This window comes from Bacillus rossius, chromosome 10, assembly GCF_032445375.1.
Source record: "Bacillus rossius redtenbacheri isolate Brsri chromosome 10, Brsri_v3, whole genome shotgun sequence".
Taxonomy (NCBI): domain Eukaryota; kingdom Metazoa; phylum Arthropoda; class Insecta; order Phasmatodea; family Bacillidae; genus Bacillus; species Bacillus rossius.
This window is the reverse complement of record NC_086337.1, coordinates 34,158,419-34,180,965: the sequence shown is the minus strand read 5'-3', so window position 1 is coordinate 34,180,965 and position 22,547 is coordinate 34,158,419. Positions and strand designations below refer to the sequence as shown.

The 22,547-nt window shown below is 34.2% G+C and overlaps 1 protein-coding gene across 1 annotated transcript in view; it reads left to right on the top strand.

Moving 5' to 3' along the window:
* LOC134536317 (hemicentin-2-like) overlaps nucleotides 1-22,547 on the top strand; it is a 365,105-nt gene that overhangs the window by 230,263 nt on the left and 112,295 nt on the right. Inside the window, exon 4 of the mRNA XM_063376068.1 lies at nucleotides 17,050-17,160. Within this exon, the coding sequence (XP_063232138.1) occupies nucleotides 17,050-17,160 (111 nt within the window). The remainder of the gene's footprint in view (nucleotides 1-17,049; nucleotides 17,161-22,547) is intronic.

Genomic DNA, 22,547 nt, shown 5'->3' with positions numbered 1-22,547 from the left:
TCATCCCAGTATTGACCAGGAGGACTGGATTATATTTCAAATTTGGATCATTTGGAATGTGAGTGCAGTGTCATTCCATTTATGAAACTTCAATTCATTTAAAATTAATATTCTTATTAATAAACAAAACCAAGTGAATACGACTGCTTGAAAATGTGTCATTCATTACACTTTGATAAAAAGTAATAAGCAAATTAGATTATATTTAAATTTTGACAGCAACATGTTTTATTCTTTTTCATTTCCGAAGTTGATTTTTTATTTTTATGTAATATTCATTATTTTAGTTAAGTAACCCAAGGATAAACACTAATAAACAAATACTAAAAATTTTTAGCCTGCATTCAGACTGTCTGTTAAAAATTCGCTCACAATAATACATAAGGAAAATATTGCTGGTAAACGCAAATCATAATTAATTAGAATTAATTTTGGCGGAAAAATATAAATGCAAAGTATATTTTTTAAATTCATGTTCTGTCTATCATGTTTTAATTTACTTTAAAATTATAAATATAAAACTTAATAGTACATCGAATAGTTTGCAATGGAATATAAAAACCTGATTTCTACAACAGCTATTTTGATAAAAATATTTTGTGTTTTTGATAAATAAAGCTGCTATACATGAAGTATATTAAGTAATTCATTTTAAAAAATAAGGCTGTTTGATTATAAAAAATATTTGTATTATTTAAAACAATAATTTATATATTTTTTTATTGAAAGTGTTCTATTTTAATAATGAGATTATATTTATGTACTCTACTTAACAAAGCATTTAATTAGGACGTGCAAACACTAATATAAAAAGACCAAAAAATTGACAAAGCTACCAATTAATTATTCATAAATCGAATAAAGGTGGTTGCGGTTTATAAATTAAATAAATTATTTTTAAATAAATGTGTTTGGGGTAAACTTTGTTTTATAAAGTTCAGAAAGTATTATATATGTATAATATATTTCTTTGGCAAGCATATTTTAGAATTAATTGTCAAAATGTTGTTCATAATCTAAGTGATATAACATTTGTAGTAATTTTTATTTATGAAGAAAGTAAAATAATTATTCCATCCGTGTTAAATAAAAAAATGATAGCTTAAATTTTTATGTACCGCACAAAAAAAAAGAAATCTAAGAAATTTTCTAATGTGTATTTATGATTTAAATTAAACTAATTACTAAACAATTTTTGATTTTAAAATACTTCAAATATTGTAAAAAGTGCATGCGTTGAGTATAAGAATTTGTTAAACAACATTTACCATCATGCAGTTTTTATTAAAAACAATGAAAACTATTTCATTGCCAGAATCATCTAAATGGGATAAGACAGATTTAAAAATCATACTTTACTGAAGTAATTAAAATGTTAATTTGATTTTTTTTTTTAATTTTTAAACATGTTGGAATATAATTGCGAAGGAATATTGCTTTGTTTGAGTAACCGTTCAAAAACAAATAATATTGTTCCAAAAATCTACATTTATTTAATGAGGTACAGAAGATGGAAGATTGGTTTCAAAAATTCATATAGCAAAAAATAAAATAAAATAAATTTGAAATGTTAAAAGCATCGTAAAAATAATTGAAATAAAATAAACATATATTTCAGGCATTTGTAATATATTCTCTCTCATGACTTAAAGAAAAACGGTTAATGTGATTTCATTAGGGTAACATACATATATCTATGAATACACTTAAACGAAAGTTAAAATTTCGGCATAAGTAACGTATACAAAAAAGTACAGGCTTACTCATTATCACAGTCAAGGACCCTAAATGGTTTTGTTGTGAATGCCTATTGTAAAAATTTTACTGATTGATCACATACTTCTCTTACGATGGTACTATATAGGTAGAGTCCTTAAAAATTGCGCGAATGAAGCCGCAGTTGATTACCTGGTTTAAAAATCATAACACAGCAGGTTGCACCAATGTTTTTTTTCTTAAGAAAACTACGTAAAAAAAAAAAGATAACCGAATTTAATTCAGTTCAGTTATCAGGGAAAAAAAAGCGTGTTATTTGTTCGTTTCGCGTAGAGAACGAGTGACCTCAAACCCTTATGAAGGAAAAAAAAAAAATCTCTTAATTCGTCGCAGGGAAATTTACGTTCTGGCCGTCGCGTGCGACTCTTCAATTCAACGCTCTCCTCCGAACACCTTCTGGGCGTGCAGAGAGGGGACAGGGTTTAAATCGTTTGATCCGCTGGCGACCGCCGCGCCGATTGAAGCTATCGGCGACGGGTTCCACCTCTCTGCCTCCCTCCCCCCAGCAACCACCGGGTATTTGACGGCAACCGAAGCACCGCCTGCAACTGACGGCCCCTCGCCGCCACCTCAGAAAGAAAAATCTTCTCGATGGTTTCCCAACTGCGGGTCCGAACAGACACCCAGTACAGCCACGCCAAGCTTGCGTGACCGCTGCGTCGCCGAAGCGAAATGATTTAAGGCGGTAGTACCTGAAACTATTTTACTTCTCTGTATGTATATTTCCAGTTTTTGCACATCATTTTTAAAATAAATTCATGGTAAAACCACGTTTTATTTTTATTAACGGCTTTCTTTACTAAACAAGTCCTTATTGATGAGCAAAAATATGAAATATTGGAAGGAAATAACAAAAGTAGAGAGTTCGATGTCTGGAAACACTATGCAGTTTTTCAGCAATGTTTGTTATAATTTTTTTTACGTTTTGTTTAATCAATGACGTCGTATTACTCAACCTCGGAAACACAGTAAATTAATTTAGCGTATAAAGCGGTAGATATTGTACCTATTTGTTTTAGCGATTTGGGAATGACATGGGATATTTCAAAAAGGTATTTAAACCAACCTTAACCACCTCTGATAAAGCTTTATTTATTTACGCTTTATTAACAATTAATTGTTATTATTTAATCAATGTCATCATCTCCAGACTCTAAATTTTGTCTACTGTTGTTGGTCATGTTGGCATGGCAGCCATCATGGATATGTGTCGTCTTAAGTCAGCCGCTATCTTAGGTACATGAAGTCATGGTCCGCTATCTTGGTTTCAAAGCTCGCCACTAGGTGTCATTCATGTTTTCATTAAACACCTGTATAAAATACTGAGTGCAGCGTGTTAGATTAGAACTCAGGGATGAAGTAATTATTTTAAAACAAATGTTAGTCCCCAGGTAAGGTATATTAATATTATAGTCTTCTAAAGGGCAATATATTTACTTCCAGTTGAGTGTGTCAGAGTGCACCACAGTTGCGATATAGTTCCAAAAGTAGCTACCAGGGCTGATAGTATCGTCTGAATTAATGCATTTGGTGGCTGGCAAAGGGCATCGCCGTATGCTAATTTTAATACAAACACTTTCTGCTAAGGGCGCAGTTATAGCCATCTTTAGTTTCCAAAGTTGTAATTAAAGTGTGCCACAGGTAGAGAGCGCCTCCATATTGAATTCAGTAAATTCTACCATATTTGGTTTTAAAGTAAGTAACCATCCCAAAAATTGCCTTAAGTGGTTTCAGGAACCCATTGAAAGCAGAAAACAGAAATCAGAATGGACTGACTGCGCTTCAACACGGAATGCGACTAAAAAGTTTTATCTTTACGCTACTTTACTTGGTCAAGACAGATGTTTGCATAAAACACTACATCCAAAAAATTACATTCTATTGGCATTAAATATAATCATTGAAATTCTGAAAGATGCTTCTAAGATGTTTTTTTAATTCATTTAAATTTATTTGACAAAATTCTTCTTTTATTTTTAGTTGTAATTGCCAAAATAACCTTTTTATTTTTTGATAATAATTAAATTCCGTTTTTATTTAAAACCTTTTAAATTCCATTTCAGATAAAAACTCATCAAATATTTAATGTGTTCATTGAAGGTCCATGAGAATACAAAAACAATCAGTTTTTGATGCGAGCTTTGAATGTGATTACCTAAAATCAACTGATAACTCCGATGATATATTGGGCGGGTATTTTTTTAAACCTTGTATTCGTAAAAATCGCAAGAAAATATAACATTGTGTGCTCCCATGTTGTTTCTTCAATGTCATATCCTTAGGAATATAAACTAAAAGTTTAATTTTGTGGGGAAATAATTATTCTGAAATTAGCTTAACTGGACCTTTTGTTTGTGCGTATGATAAAATAAATGCATTGAAGGGGGATAAAGGGCTAGGAATTATGGAGGTTTAGTCTGATGGACTTTCACAACCACTCAAAGTCTTGTTTGTAAATCCTTTCCACTTTCCAACCAACAAGCATCGTTGTTCATTTCAGGCAACGAAGCTTGTGCGATAACGCAAAAATACACATTGAATTGAGTTTTTTTTTTGACCAAACTTTTGTGGAAGGCATTAAAAGGGAAGGATGTGGCCTGCACAAACAGACCACTTTCTCAGAAACAGGAGACATGGAACGTAGACAGAATATAATATTTGGGTTCCCCATCAATAAGGAAGAGCTGTTATTATTTTGGACATCCAATCATGTACGTTGACTAAGAAGAACGTTCATTGTTTATTCATTACGCAGGATAAGTTATTAGTCTTTCTCAAGCCTGTTAAATATTTCTCAACTTAGTCGGAACATCCAGAACAAAACCCATTGGCTACAAATAGCCATTTATATAAGTTATAAATAAAATATTCTGTGAATTAAAGTATCATAACAGCTATCCTGGAGAGAGATAATAGGTCTAAAGAAATATAATATGCGCATTTTGAGTAAGTTTAAAAAAGAAAATTCACAGAAAAAAGCTTATAAACAGAACTACATTCAATTAAATTCTATTCTCGTCAGGGAAATTTTTACTGCGAGAGACACGTTGTTATACAGTAAACAGCTATTATAATAGATTTTTTAATTGGTGAACTAAAAAGAGTGTGTAAATAAACAATTACTTTCTTTACGGAGAAATAAATATTTTTATACAATTTTTCACCAGAGATAACAATTGTAAGATGTTAGTTATAACTTATATGTTTAATTTTTAGTCCTCTTTTACACTATTTTTTAGACCTTTATACAGATACACGCTTCCGTATCAGCGATGATTGCATGCAAAAGTACCTGCAAGGTTAAAGTCGCTGTTTAGTTTCAGGTCGCTTATTTGGCGAAAATACATTTTAACGTCTGCATTGCATTAGCAGTACACCAAGCGGTCATCTGATATTAATAGTAAAAAAAAATATTAAAATCATAAAAAAATAATTATTATGAAAAGCCTGAAACTTACTCGAGCAAAAAGAATTACAGTTTCTGCATTTGTTTGCAGCCCTCTCTGGTTACACACTCTTTCCCGGCGCCGACGTTTTGAAAATAATTTTCGTGTACGTTACGAAAGGAAAAGTCCCTCTAGTAAAATATATTTATTCAAATCATAATTATGGTTTTCGTGTCAGAAACATTCTGTCTAACAAGTTAAAAAAAAACACTGATTTACAATGCAGATCCTTCTACTAAGACTTGGCTACATCAGTTGCAGTGGGTAAGCATAGAAAAAGTTTAATTTTTCCACAGGTTAATTGACTAAACGGACACTGAAGAACTTCAAGTTATTGATTTTACTCGCATTCACGCTCGATATTGTCAGAGTCGATTTAACCCTATCTGGCGAAGGTCACTTTGGATACACTCTTTCACCTGACCGTAATATTTATATAGGACTTCCCGGTCGTCGAGTTTTCTTCGCCAGGTGGTAAGAATTCAGCCACCTACTGCACATCTGTCAAAGAATTTCGGAAGACTTTTTTTTAATAATATTTATCGTGCCTTTATAAATGGTTCCATTTATTAACTTATGCACCTCAGAAATGGTAAAAAAAAAAAAAAGAAAAACGGATAATTCATGGCATCCTATTGAATGAAACATATCTAATTATAGGCTGCCAGGAAAAAAAAATACAAAATGGGGAAAAAATAAAAATACATCAACAGGCTGATATTTGAAAAGAGCCTGCTCATGTGGCCTTAGTGGAAGAGGTTTTTAAACGTAACATTCAGTTTTCATTGAATAAGTCTTAATTTTAGTTTTCTCTAGGGAAAATTAATACAATTAAAAAATTAAAAATTCTCTTTTTTTCCCTGGAAGCTTGAAATTGACAAAATATATTTTTTAAAAAATATTGTTCCTTGCTAGTTGAGTCTTCACTGTATGTCATTGCTTTCAGAAAGTGCAGTGTTTGCGAGGTGCAGACATTTATTGGGGAGTAGTTATGAGCCCCGCTAACCGGGCACACATACGGAAAGGGGCGGTGGGGGGGGGGGGGGGAAATAAAAAAAATAACTGCTCAAATTTGAAGTAGGGTTCTGTTTACGAAATGCCTTTAAGAATTCACTGAGGGTGGATTAGTAGTTCTGTTTCCGTATATCGTTTTTAAAAAGGTATTTTTAGAAGATTAAAAATAGCTACAACCGGTATTCTGAGAATAATCTTCAGAAATGAAAAACCCGATACAATTCATGTTTACACCTTTATCTTCAGTATTATTTCATGGTTACCGATCAGATTTCATAGTTTTCCTGTGCAAATACACCGAGCTAGAAGCACCAGTGAACATTGCGTTTATCATCCCTCTTTACTGAACACAAAAACACCCCTGGATAGGCTAGACTCGAACCCTGAGAATCATGGACACATTGAAATGAAAGGCCCCGTTAGCGAAAGTATACTTCTGGAGAGAAGCAAAAAGGAGGGGAATTTTTATTTTTTTATTTTTGTGCTGCAGAATGAGAGAGGAGAGGAGACCAGGACTGAGAATTATCGTGGGTCCCGGAGGAGGCGAAGAAAATTACTCGGCTGCACAGCCGTCAAACGCCTCCGTTTGGAATATTCTATGTAATTCCCTATTTACCCGGAGAATGCCGTTTCTGCGATCTGGAGCCCACCAAGTCTCTCTCTCACTCTCTCTATCGCTCTGTCTCTTTTCTCCCGCCAAGCTATCTTGCGCTGCAGGTCGTCTTTTTCCTCCTTTCCCTCCCCCCTCTCTAACCATGCTATTTCCCTCCCCCGCCCACATCCGCGACGGGAAATAGCTACGGCAGCGCGCGCCGGAGCTACGTTCGCCGCAAGCAGCGACTCGGTCGACGCCGGAGATGTTCGTTCCGCCTGCCGACTCGGTATACCGTGCACAGGGTGGTTCAGAAAACAACACCGCGCGCACACGGTTGTCGTTTACGACGCGCGACGTCCTCAGCTCTCGGTACCAACACGGCATTTGGCGGGAGTAATTTCGGGGGTGGAACGGAAAATGTTGTGTAACCGCGGGTGCTGCCATCTGAGGCGGATGGCGTGAACCCAAAGTTCACAAAAGCCAAAAGAAAAAAAAAACATCTGCGCATCAACTGTTTAATGAATTCTAACAAAATAGACGGTACTTTAATAAAGTTACTCGTCCAAAATAATATCAAAATCAGGGTTTTAGTATGTTCTCAATTTTTTTTTAAACTTTTAATTATATAGTTTAATAATTTCTGTCTGCTGTAGCTACTACGGCAACGAATTCTAACGGCGCGTGTGGAAACTACGTGTGATTCGCGCCAAGAAAGTAATTGAAACGAAACAGAAAGCTTTATTAAAGCATTTTACTAAAATAACGTCCATAACAAACACTTAAATTAAAAGTATTATTGCCATGTGTCACGTGGTTGTAACGCTTGAAAAAAAATTTTTTTTTGAATAATTTATTATATATTATCTGAAATTCGGGCATCGTTCTCTCATTTTTACGCCTGATCACAAAAATAACCTCAACGAAGATATTACATGTCCGCTCGCAATGTGTCGATCGGAGATCACTGTCCCGACGATCGCTTCGACACAGAGCTCCCAATGATCTTCGATCGGAGCTCAAACGGTGAGGCATAAATATTGCGGTCGAACCACGATAAAACCAGTCATTGAAACGAGGTCATACCTTAACTCTTAAGGCACGATACACGTGGGGCGCTTCAACGAGTGTGTATCAAGCCAAGTACACGTCTTTGCACACGCTCTGTGTGAAATCGGTTCACATACAAAATAGTACTGTTAATTTCAGCCAATGAAATTTCGTGATGCATACGACATCTGCCGGTAGTGTTAAAACACAGTTAGTAATCATATAAATTATTTCGGCTATGTAAAATTTTTAGTTTAACTCTCTATGTACGAAATATTTTTATTTTTTATTTTCAATAATTTCTAGTGACTTTTTTTTATAAGAAATAGCAATAATTAGTTTTTTTAAAAAAAGCAGATATTGCAGATACTTGAGCATTGTAATATCTCGACAATATCTCGACACAATATTAATGATAATTATAAATTGTTCTCAAGACCCACTAAAATTGCATCCTACTCTACCCTCATTGACTGTTGCGCCATGCGTCCGTAACAGAAACCCAACATATTAATCACCTTCCTATGCAAACGACCATTCTATGCGCTACTGTGGAATCAGTAGGTTCGGAAACATGGTGGTCAAATCTTGTGCAAATGACCCACTGAAACTTCTTTTTGACGTGACAACGTCTAATAGATCGATGAACGCCGGCTGCAGGCACGAAAAAGTGTCCAGTAACGCACATTGTCCCGTTACTATGTGTCCCGTTACGCTTATTGTACGCTTGCACCGCATCTATCTCTCTTTCACTCGATTGTAACAACCATCGAATTGACTTTTTCGAGGTACATTAAACTTGAAACAGTCCCATTCGTTTCCTAATTTTTCTATCATTGTCCTATCCTTAACAGAATAACACAGATTGGAAGAAGTTAAATATAAAACATGTATAAAAGTTATAGTTAAAATAATCTGTTGTTTAAAGTTATGAACATATTTGAATTAATGAGTGCAAATAAAAGTAAAAAATATTAATAAGATTGTAGATTTCATTTCACTCCTTCTTTGTATCCATACAAAATAGTGATAATTCAATAAAAATTATTCAATTTTTTCATAAAAGTATTCAATCATTTCATCAATGTTTTGTTACGACGTTGTCACGTTAAACTATCGTCCGTAAACCGACTTTATGGACAACCATTTTTTTTTTTTTTTTTCAATTTTGCACCAAGCTTTATAAGGGAGTGTGTCAACACGTGCGTTGGAAGCGGAGTTGAGCAAAAACTCACGTTATAATTCGTACGCTTTCATCTAACCTAGGTTATTTACTAACGCCCGTTACAACGCTCCATGTGTAAATTGCCTAATGGTGCAACTGGTAATTAGAATGACTCACCGCTGGACGTATAGCTTTGCGCGTCGTCTTACATTTCGGCGCAGCAAACGATCATGGTAGGGGGTTGGGGAAGGGGAGAGACTAGTTAAGGTACAATCACGACGCAAACACAAAGGGGGTAGGAAGGAGGGGGCATAAAGTTCGGGACAAAGGGCGAACGGGCCAATGGTAAATATTTGCACGTTAAATGGGACCCTTGGACTGGTGAGAACAGGGGGAAGGGGAGAAAAAGGCCTGGGCATCTTAGGCGTGGCAGCAAAACGGATCTTACCATTCCCCTTCGTCGCCCACTTTTACGGCGGGTTTAATGACCGCTTCGTCGCATCCTCTGGCGACCCAGCTGGCACAACGGGGAATTCCAATCTGACTCGCAATCCTGATCTAGGGATTTTTTTTTTTCCATTGCTTCCCAAAATCATTTCCCAGCAAACGCTAGGGTTTTTTTTTTTTTTTCAATGGGTCACGACCGATTGCTTCCAAATTGAATCTGTACTTTCTGGAAAGGAATTTAGTCAAAAACGATCAAATTTTGAAAAAAAAAAACAAAACAATAAATACTCATTTATGCATGTTTTTAGGACATAAGCAATTGTAGTATGTAAACTGCAGTAAACTGCAATGGCGTATGTCCAAAAAACTGCATTAAATCAAAATTACCTATTGCATGAATCATTCAAGGACCGTAAAGCACTACTAAGAACAAACTTCCGATTTTCTTTTTAAGCCAAACTCAGATATTTAAATATTTTAGCCTTGAATGTCGTTGGTTTCAGCAAAAAAAAAAAACCTTAAATACTTAGGGCCACTTGCGTTCGTACATACTCAGCTTTCAAAAATCTTCACAGGAATATTTATCCCCTAAATATTATTCAGAAAATTTGCATTTTAGCCACATTCACTCATCTATATATAATTTAAAAACGAAATCCAGAAACGGAACTACTAATCTGACCTTGACGTATTCTCACATTTTCTTCTTGAGCAGACACAATTTGGAGATCATGAGCAGTTTTTAAAACGCGTGATTTTTATTCAAGCGTTACTCACCGGATATCTCTTTTGATTTTTATTGACGACAGAAAAACACGTAACGATATTAGTACGATGTTGGTTATCAAAACGGTCTGAATTATGAATAGGTTTTGCCAAGAAAGAGCCTTCTTTTAATACAAAAATAATTGAAATGAAATAATGGGGCCCCATAAGTGGGTTCTTCCGTTCCGGGTCATTATTTTGTATTTACGACAGGTACACACACAACACTAGCTGCAGTACCCGGCGTTTCCTGAACACAGGCTGAGGGGGACATTTTAAGAAATCAGATGTAGACAGTAATTGTCTTCTTAATTTGGACTTGAAGTGTGCAAAATAATTTCTATCAATCGGCCGAACTCGGCAGACTTTTTTCTGCCAGTGTATATTTATTAACTTTTATATATATTAATTTATATATATAAACATGGATGATCTGTATGTAATCTATAATAAATAAACCGTTGTAGTAAAATAATTGAAAAAAGAAAGTTTACTGTTAGTAAAAAGATTCTATCATTTTTATTGGTGTAAATTCATGATGAACGATTTACATTATTAAAATAAAAATTCACTTGAATGAGCGATATGTTCGACTATTCCATTCGCTTTATAATTGAGCCATTTAAAAACAACTCAAACTAATACTAACATCTAGCGTAACGCAAATAGATAATCGGACGCGTCTCACCAAGGAGAAGGATAGGAATTTACCAAACCTTACTAAATGACCGTGTGGCGGACATAGAAAAACAGCTGTTTGTGTATCTATGGCATATGATTTTCTATTATTAAAAAAAATTGAACTAACCACGTCGATCGGTGAACGTCACTGCAGCGCCAACTAGCGGAGAGTTACAAAAAAAAACAATCTATATTATAAAAACCTTCTCTATGGAAAAAAAAGTCATTGTGCCAACTTTCATGATGATCGGTCAAACGGTTTTGGGATTTTTTATCAATCTCAGAAATGTATACCAACATCCTTTTATATATTTATGCGTATGTATATTATACATAGGCTACATACAATTTGTAGAAGTTCAGCCACTCAAAAAGTTAAAAAAGTTTCCAACCGCGTGGAATGTAAAATAATGACCTGGAATGTAAAATAATGACCAGGAATGTAAAATAATGACCAGTAATGTAAAATAATGACCAGGAATGTAAAATAATGACCAGGAATGTAAAATAATGACCAGGAATGTAAAATAATTACCTGGAATGTAAAATAATGACCAGGAATGTAAAATAATGACCTGGAATGTAAAATAATGACCAGGAATGTAAAATAATGACCAGGAACAGGACGTATACCCGTGACGTCAGTCATGTCGAGGTCTGGAAGAGAACTCTCGGCCCTCGCCGGGCGAAGACGCAAGCATTAAAGCCAGCGCAAACGTCTCTCTGCAGCTCGAGGGCTTTCGAGCGATCCGGCGAACCAGCGGCGCCATTACGAACCGCGCCCGCCCCGAGCCTTGGGTAAATGCTGTTAAGCCCCGGCTAATTAATACCGATCCTCGGAAAAGGAGGGAGGAGAGAATTTTCTGGTGGATTTGCAAAGTAAGTCGAGAAAGCAAAGCCGGATGGCTGGTAATCTTGGGTAACGTGGTGCAAAAACAATCAGCTTTGTGAGTGATCTCCTTTTAATGTAGTAGAGTAGTTGAGTTGGAGTTGTTCAATACCTACAGTTAAATAGACATTGTTTTGGTGAATATTTTTAAGCAATATCATTTTACTTAAACGACAGCTTATGTGTAAAAAAAATCGTATCTACAAGTAAGTGAGAAGGGTTAATCCCTTAAGGAAGCAAATAAATTCACAATTTTATTGCTTATTAAATAAATATATTACCGTTAAAACACTTTTTTTACATGCCAGACGTTCTTGGAGAGAGAAGTTTTGTAAATGAGACCTGGTTATCTGTGTAAGACGAAGAAATTAATTGCGATCTTCGTGAAGTAAATAAAAATATGAGATAAGCTATGTATGCCTATAACTACGTAAACGACTTTGGCATCATTTTAACATAAACAAGACTAGAGAAATTTATTTATTTATGTTTTTGTATCCAAGTTTTCAACATTTTTCGTTTACTTGGTTGTATATTTTAGTGGAATAAGTTTTTGTTTAGATATGGTGAAACAAAGGCTTTTAAAAATGTAGCTTAAAAAAAAAAGGATTTTTCCCCAATTCTATTTTCAAAATATTTGTTTTCCACAAACCAAAGCATGTCTCATTTAATTATTAGTTTGGGACATAAATTTGGATGTTATTTTAAAATTAAATATGCTTGATAAAACCATTAGGCTTATGATTTAACGTTTTCGAAAATTGCTCAGAGAACATACAAATTCAGAAGTACTATAATAATATACTGTATTTTGCGCTTGTATTATGTTGCATTCAGTGTGTAACGAAGGAAATTTTATCAAATTTAGGCTATAAACATTTTTTAGTTCTTGCTTTATTTTTTCGTTTTTTTTATTTGGTAGTGTGTAAGGATTATTTTTCTAACTTAATACCATATTTATTTTCATCAGTATTTTATTTTGTTTTCGCAGCGTGGTATTTTGTTACAATGATATAGATAAACCTAGTCTTTACTTAAGGTGTATGTGCCTTTTTTAGTTTTAATATTTAGTAGTGGTGATTTCTAAATGGCTTTGAGACTGCTAGTATATTCTTTGCTCACTAAGCCTGTAATGTTTTTAAGATATGATATATAATATTTATGTTTAGTGCACCAAGCTACTCTAATTTGTATTCCGTATCAAATTATTTATACTTAAAAAGTGTTAAATTTAATATGTTATTATTAAAATGAAAATTTTTGACAAGCAACCAAGTACAGTGTTTTATTAAAGAATTCTGAAACACGAATATACATATTCATTGTGATGTTAAAGTTTTTCATGTCAAAAAATAAAAGATTGCATACATTTACACTAAAACTGATTAATTATAAACTTCATTTAGAACTTTAGAGCGATGCAGTGAAAACTTTACACGCAGTTACATTATTATTTAGGTACCTCTTATCCTTCGGAATATGAATTCACCTCAAATTAATTTCATAAAATATTTTAACTCATAAATAGAGTTGCAAAAATTAATACAAATATGAGTTCATACTACTAAAGAAATTGTTTGGTCATAAACATTATCAGCTGTTCATCTTCAATGCCATAAAATTAATTCATGCATTAAGGTGATGATATCATATTACCAGATGATTCATCACTGTCAGAGGAAACATCGAACGCGAGGCACTTAGGAGATGTGAGGGCAACGTGTGGTGTAGTTAAATTACTTTTCGTACGTCTATAATTGCATAGTAATGCCTATAAACGATCTGACAAGTGCTATAGAGTTGGTAAATATGTTCCACAGCGTATAGTAATAATTACAAGGTTACGTTTCATATGAACTTATATATACAAACTATAAAATTTCAGAACAATTAGCTCTATAATGTTTTCATCATTTATTTTAAGATCAATACATTTTAATAACACATTGTGATAGCCAGGTTGGTTACAATTCAGTTGTCACACGAACTTTTTGCAATTGAATAGAATAAGCAAAGCAAAAACTTTCGATTTCTTAAACAAAATTTCTACTCAGGCAAAAATATAATTTTGTATGATTTTGTTAGTACATAGCTTCAAAATAATAATGTAAAAATGCTTAAAATAAATGTATTTATATCCATATGTTAAATTTTTAGCAGCATCAGAAATAAATATTTGCTGTTGACTTTGTGTTTCGTTTCAAGTTTATATTTTAGTCATATTTTTACACAATAAAAGGAGACAACATTTTCAAATGCAAGGTCAAGAAATAAAGTTTAAAAAACAATTTTTACTTAAAGACAGAATACGGAAAATGATTTTTTTGGATATTTTGTTATCTTTTTTAAAAATAATTGTTTTAATGTATCCTCCAATACAAAAAACATTGCGCTGTCTTAAGTCTCATATTTATAGAATGCTTCATGTTCCTAGCAAACTCGCTACTTCGAAATAAACTTGTAAACAGCAGAGACTGTATGCTTAAACAGAATTCCATCAATACTAGCACAAGGGTGTAAAGTCACAGGGGTTGGGAAAATATAAAAATATAAATTTTATTTAAGCAAGAGAACAATGTGACTAATTTTTGACAATACATACCGTCCCTGCTTCGTTAACATCACTTCACCTTTGATCGTCTCTTAAGACCTTTATGCCCACGAAACGTTATGACAAAGTTTATATCTTTATTCATTTACTAGCATACTACCCATATCTTTGATTACAGCGAAGGCATGAGATCACAATTCTGAAATTAAAGTGGAAAATATATGCGATATATTCGAAAAATCTTTTAAGAACTCAAAAGTCACAGTTGAAACTCAATACTACGTCAGTACTACTGTTCGCGGCAAACGCCTATGAATTTTAATTTATAACACGTATACTAATTATTTATTCCCATTTCAATGTTTTCTGTGATAGATGGTACTTAGTACAAAATAAAACTTTCTTTCACTTCATTCCAAACGAATTTTTAAAATTATATAACACATTTTTTATAATGCTGAAGGTTAAGTATGCGCCAATTTTTATATAACCCGTTTCACTGGATTTGGCTGTATGCATAGCATTTAGAAAATCACATATCATTATTTTACTCCAATAATGAGATAATAATATTTAAATGTGTAAAACACTTGCATAACTAATTGAGTTCAGTAGTTTTCTATAACTTAAATAAACCCAACGTACAAATATTTCAACACCTGGGGGTGGAGTAAAACTACTTACATTAATTTCGTTAAAAAGGTTTAGTAAGTGTCACAACTTCTGCTTTTGTAGATTTAGTGCAGAAAACTATTACTTTGTCCTAACAAGTCCAAAGATATTCCTGTTTCTCTGAAAAAAGTATATATATAATATTTTATTTGTAACAAAAGTTATTACAAAGTATATTTCGGTATATGTTAAACTTTTATAAAACTAAATTAGCACTAATTTTTTTCTTATTGTAATGTAAATAAAAATTGTTTATTGTACTTTTTATGTTTGCTATTAATGCCTAGTTTCATTCCTGTGACGTCATCGTACCTGGGTAGGTGCATGCGAGTGTTTGTTACGAATTAGTTTTGTGTAAAGTTATAAACTGGTGTAGCGTGGAAACGCGTTCAGACAGGACATTGATTCGGGTGTCATTGTGAAGAGCCTGCAGAGCACTACTAGGACCCAAAGTGAGACAGTAAAATTATCCGTCGGAATATAAGTGAAAATCGGTACTAAATTGAAATTTACCAAATAATAAAAGCTGTCGTCCGATATGACTCGTGCATATGCTCGGAATTATAGTAAACGACGCAAGTGAGAAGTTTTAGGAAAAAAATCTACGGCGCGTACTCGAAATGTGCCTTTCTCTGAATGTTTTTAGGTTTATAAATTTACACTTATTTAGGCGCTTTATGAAAAAAATATGATGAAAGTGAATTTTTATGATGCGCGCGCAGCATGCAAAATAAATTTACAGTATTAAAAGGTTACAAAAATTAAATATGTTTTTTTTAAATTATTACTTTATTGTATTTATTGAATATCAGCCCGTATATTAAAATTTGTTATTTATTGTGAACATTAGTGGTAGAAACTTTGTTCACAAACTTCATCAAGTGCATTTATATAATTGTGGTTATGTTCCTGTATGTATAATTAATTATCAGTATAAATTATATTACATTAGTATTTAAAGTATAATTTAAAATAATCTCGATTATTTTACAAAATTAAATAATTTTTTTCATACAATTGTTTATATTAATATTGAATTCTGAATATTTTTTATTAATTTTTTAATTTGACTGAAATTATACTTTACCAATCGTATTTGTATTGTGACTCTAGTCCTACTTTTTTATTTTATTTCTGTTCATCATTTGCATGCAATATTAATGTAATTTTTTTATGTTATTACGCCAAGTAAGTTTAACTTCGAACTCCCATCTGGGGTGGGGAGGAGGGTGGTGGCGGTTAGGAGTAGAGACCGGAAAAATTCGCGGATTATTTTCGTTATACGTTAAATTTAAAAAATGTAGGTATACCTTGGTACTAATTCTACTATTGGCTCGCTGCTAATCTGGCGGACTACGGGCCAATGGGAGATATTCAATAAACGAGTAAACGAATCACAAGTTACCCAGTTGAGACGTCTCGGAAGTCAGCAGCCAATGAACAAGTGATACTTGCCCGGAGTGTGCAGAGGATTGTGGATTCCATCCAGGGCCGGTGCAAGGTAAATTGGCGCCCTAGGCGAAAAACCTTAATTGCCTTCCCCCCCACCTCCCCCCGGCCAGACACCCTAAAAAAAAAAAAATTTCCTTGCCTAAAAATACATCACGTAAGCCTAAGATTTTGTCAACAATCAAATGTAAGCAGGCTTGTGTTTTTTTTTTACTTATTTATTTATTACAAATCATAAACAGGTCACCGTGGACTTTAAATAATTACTTATATCAATATAAACATTCCAAACTGTTACAAAAATCCATTTTTCATCTAGTTTCAATAATCGTTAAACATATTATATGAGCTGTTGTGTGTCGTGCTGCGCCGCCCCCAGCTACTTGGCGCCCTAGGCGGATGCCTAGTTCGCCTGTACGGACGCGCCGGCCCTGATTCCATCCTGGAGGGCGATGAAACCGCGAATTTTTTCCGGTGCCTAGTCAGGAGTGTGAACGTGACGGAGAAGGAAGAGCAAGGCAGCTGATTGGTGTGTGGTCCTGTTGCCCGCAGTGCCGCCCCAGAAGCTGGTGATCAGGGACGAGGCAGGGCTGGAGCGGGCCTCGGTCGTCGGTCCGTACGGCGAGGGGGCCTCCTTGCTGCTTCGCTGCGACGTGTTCGGAGGTGAGCCGCGCGGCAGGAGGAAAAAAAAAAGTGTCAGGCTGTGTCATGGACACGGCCGTGTGATGTACGTGAATACGTGTACGTAACAGGTAAAATTTTCTATACAAAATATAAAATAACTAGCTGCCCGACCCGGCTTCGTACGGTTGTATTAATTTGGGGGGGGGGGGGGATGAGACCAAATCTCTTATTTACAGTTATAATAAATCAAATAAAATGAAAATTAATTAATTTGGACAAAAACTTAATACAATGCTTTGTAATGCACCGAAGAAAAAAACGAATGGCACCGATGGTTTCCCGACTCTCGAGCACGCAACGTTGTCATGGAGACGAAGTACCCACTGTTTCCCGGGCTTAAATACCAATCAACATTGATAATCAGTTTATTATTAATTATAAATTATTAAGACCATTAATCGGAATAAAAACTATCCTATCTCTCAAGTTGGAAAAAATTACACATAAACGCCAATTTTCATCGAAATCGGTTGACTTGGTGAAGAGTTCACTGGAAACAAACATCAGGACACTGGATTTATATATATATTATAATACCGTATACATTCAATGTAACTATTTAAGACTAATTTTTTATATATGCAATCGATAGATTTCGACGAGAGCTGACGATTGAAACTCAAACGAACGTCGTAGCTTCTCTGAGTCAAAAGTTATACTAAATGTAAATCTTGAAACGCAGCAAAATGACCTCAAAATGGCGGCGCTTCCCCTTTCCTTCGCGCGCGATGCGTCACAGTCCTCACTAAGAGTAACGGATTATTTTATCCTTTAGCTATCCAGTGGTGTAATTTAATTTTTGGATGGAGATGATAGATATGTAGCTGCAACACCAAAATGTATCCCCCGATTTTGTTATCATTTGGTTTTTTTAATTGCCTCCCGCTATGGAAGCAATTTTAAAGACGTATTCACGGCAAAATGAACACGCGAGTGAGTTCTTTCAGAATTCGCCAGAGATGTCAAACATCTCTAATCCTCGGTAACGAGCTAATTCATGTGTTCTCAACTTGCAAATACGCTTTTCGATAAACGAAACTCGGACACGAAAATTTAATACGCAGAATTCTTTGAAAGAATGTCGATCGTGATCGTCTGTTGTTTTTTTTCAATCACCTTTCTTGAAGCGAATCACACGTAGTCCCGAAACCCACCGCTAGAATTCGCTGCCGGAGCAGCTACGTCAACTATAGAATCATCCCATTTGCCGGCAAAAAATTTTCAACTATACAATCAAAAGGCTTCGTTAAAAGTAAAAAAATAATAAAAAACTGAACCCCGGATTTAAACCTAATTTTAGACCAGGAACTTTATAAATTTTTTGCCAATTTTGTTAAAACTCACATGGATTTGTCAACTTTCGTTCGCGCCATCCGCCACTATCATCACCATTGTTACACACTTTCGTTCCATGAGACATCACGTTCCATCCACGCCATTTGAATGATTCTTGCAATGAATAAGATTTATTTAAAATACGAGAATGAACATACGCCATTTTTGATTTACAGAGTATATCACTGAGAAACCACAATAATTATCAGGAAAGGTGAATCCAGAAACTCCAAGGAAAAAAACAGCCGAAATGAACCGATGTCAAAAGTAAAATTAAATAGACAGGGCAGAGATATATATCCAGTATAAGGAATGAGTCGAGAAGAATTATCACGGCACAGTCGGCCACAGTGAGCTGAAAATTAGATTTTATTTGGATCTATAATCAATAGAAGGGTATTTTTTATTATTACGTAAAACAATTTTACATTCACAGTATCCAATAATTTTGGGTAGGTTGGGAATTTAAACACTTTAAAAAAATCCTATAACTCGCTACTTTTTGAATTGTTGTTTTCTTATTTAGATTTGTAAATGACTGGCCTATAAACTGTTCTGGGCTTTATTTTGAGTTATGAGGTTATATATATACCTATATTATATAAACGCCTGAACACGAAATAAAAATCTAAAACAAAAGGATATTTAATTTTTTGTTTCTTTCAAAGTCTAAATTTAAGAAGGTTCGTATGAACGCGAATGCAAGGTAGTTCAAAAAAGTTGTTTTACATTTTCCTCACTAACTAAAAATTGGCGCATATTGTTTGAGAGTGGACAGTACTGACCAAGCCCAGAGTGCATTCTGCACTCTTCACTAACAAGTCACTGAGTAAACAAAATCTCGTTAAAATTTGACAGGAATTTAACGCATTTTCCTGGTTTTACACGCCCATGTACAAACATCGGAAGAAAATTCCATGCATTAAAACTGATAATTGGATATTTTTTTCAATTTATTTAAATTCCAAAAATAGATATATTTTTAACCAACTCATTTTTTTTACTCTTGTTCACATAGGCTATCAATACTTGTTGCGAGTAGAAATACTTACGTATTATTTCTATCCTGAAAATAAAATCGATGTGGTTAAAAATAGAACAAAAATCGTTTTGTGTTATATGTATGCTTACTGGCAAAATATTTTTATAATTTTTTTCCTGTATTTATATAATGAAACCAACGTAAGCAGGAGCAAACGTGAAGCAACCGTTGTCGAAAGCTTGCTTTTAAGATAGTGTTAAACCTGGAATGCCACTTTAATAATGATCCTGGATGAAATTATTTGATAAAGCAAATATAAAATATTACGCGCTATAGGTTTCTCTCTCAAGATAAATAATTTACAATTTCCAGCCTTATTTAAAATATAAGTTTTGTTTCTTAATGATGTGAAAAATAAATAGTCAATATACGGGCGCGGTCTTTATTGTATCCAGAGAAACATTAAAGTTTCAGTCCAGTATTTAAGTCGAATCTATTACTGATTTAACCTATGTTTCAGTGTCCCCCCCCCCCCCCCTAAGATTCTAAATTTAATTCGCATTGTAGAAATAATTAAGTACATTAAACTACAAATTAATCTGTATCCACAGTTTTAGATAATGATGGAGATATTAAGTTTACACATTTCTGGAAGCAGTAACAGATCTTCAATGTACTAATTAGGCTATCAGTATGAAAAATTATTTGCGTCCACATAAACTAGTGTAATTTTACCGGACTTGTAGATGTACAATTTGTGATTTTAATTACTTATTGATGACAAACTAGAAACTGTTAATGATAGTCAACAAGTTTAGGAATGTGAAACCAATATTGATCTTTACGGTACTAACAACAATTTAAAAAAAATAATCTTCGGCCTTAAAGAAATCTTTTTTTTTTATAATTTTCATTTTACATGCATATAAAACTATATTTGTTTTTAATTAAAAAAAAATACTTTTTTAAAGATAATTTTAAGAAAATAATATTAATTACTATTTATTTATAAACAGGCATATGTTTAGTATTTAACGCTGTTGGAAATTATCCCCGCAAAATGTAGGCTAGCAACGAATTTGCTATTTATTAATTGAAAAATTATTTTTCTTTTTTTTACAATGAAATTGGATGTGTAAATTATTTATTTCATAATTAAGATTTGGATTTAAGAATATTAGGATGTAGCGTAACGTTCAACACACTCTGAAAACTAGCACATATTGTATTTTTTTTTGTGAAGTCTTGAAATTTCTAAAGAAATTTTTATATACATTTGTATAAATGGTTGCATGAATATATATAAATTAACTCTTTCGTTTTAAAATCCAATAACAGCTTCCTAACAGACAGATGACTAAATGAACAACATCATTTGTCAGTCGCAGTAACTGTATAATCCGGTGAAGCTAAAATATCTGTAATATCAATGTATGTATCATACACATAACATGTAGACTAATTAATATTAAAATATTACAACTTTTTTTTAAATCATAGCAATCTTTCTGCGAGACCAAACTGAAATAAGTTAAAAATACTAGTTAGATTTTTTACCGAGTGTCAGGAATCTTTTGTGACATATCTTAGGCATCAAGGTACGGAAGTGCAACAAACATAATGTGGAATTTTTTTCCCTTCGAAATTTTTTAGTTGTATACATATTTTTTTTTCTACGCTGGAATCGATTTAAATATAAAAAAAACTGTACAACACATCATACCAAGGATGACGGTATGATCAAAAAAAAGCTGACTTTCACCCCTCTCCCTTACCCTCACGGGTTCTCTTAAAAGTGTTATTTTTTCCTCTCCCAACGTCACGACCCCTTGTGAATTTCCAAACTCCAACCTTCCCCCCCCCCCGTCCCACCATCAACGTCCACCCCCCCACCCCCCTCCTCCATCATAAGAGACGAGGGCTTGACTGGTAGGTTTCATGCCCCAGGGGAGTCGTACCACCTTTTGCCAGTCACCTCCTCAACAAATACACCGCGGGCTGTTGAGCCCCCCTTTTACTCCGTTAACCCTCCCCCCCCACTCCTTTTCACATGTCTACGCCATTTCCCGCCGCGCGCACTAACGGAACACTCCAGAAACCTCCCCCTTACGTTTCCTCCGTGCCTTACCGGCGTGACGCAATTTATAAACCAGCCCTTCGCGAGCGCTGGCTCCATTCAAGGCAAATACTCCGAGAATGCGACCTCGTTGTCGCTCTCCCCCTCCTCCAATCCCCCCTCCCTAATTCCACCAACTTCCCCTCCCACCTCTTCCACGCTGTAGGGACACACACACACACTTCTCCGGGTTATATGCGCGGCGCATGAGTTAGCGTCGCGTGCGTTGCTTAGTAGGGGTCGTAGGGGGAGGGGGTTTGTCTCCTCTCAGGGGCTGGGGCGTACCACGTGACTTGTTGGCCGACAAGCATTCCCCAGACGACGGCAGTTTCATTGTTCCCCAGCACGCACGTTGTTCGGCCAAGTTCGTGCTCCTTCAAGACTGCTAGACCGCATTGTTCTGCTACGTGCATTGTGATGAGTATTTTTTTTTTGTTTGTTTTCTTTTCCATGCAACGTGGTAAAATTATCACTGTTTTTTTTTTTAACCATCCCTCTATGTTCATCTAAAGTTTACTAACTAAAAAAAAAAGTGTTGAAAAAATGTGAAAAGCTGTTGCTTTACCTAACTAAATATTGATTCTAATTTAAAAATTTAAAATCAATTAATTAACCGTTTAGATAGTTAAAATATTTTGACGTTTAGTTTGTTTTAAGACACACATTTAAAACCTAATAAGAAATGCAAAAAAAAAAAACTCATTATAAAATGTTTAGAACTATAATTTGTGATAAATTTGGAAAAAATAAATATATTTTTATACTTATACTTAGCGTGTTAAGAGAAAACTTAATTTTAAGGGCTAGAAAAGCCAATTAAAGAGTAAAAAAAGAATGTTTTAAAGTTATAATAATTACATATTTATTTTAGTTAAAGTTTTTTTGGTCATAACCACTCTTTCGAAAATGTTAGGTCCTAAAAAATAAAATGAG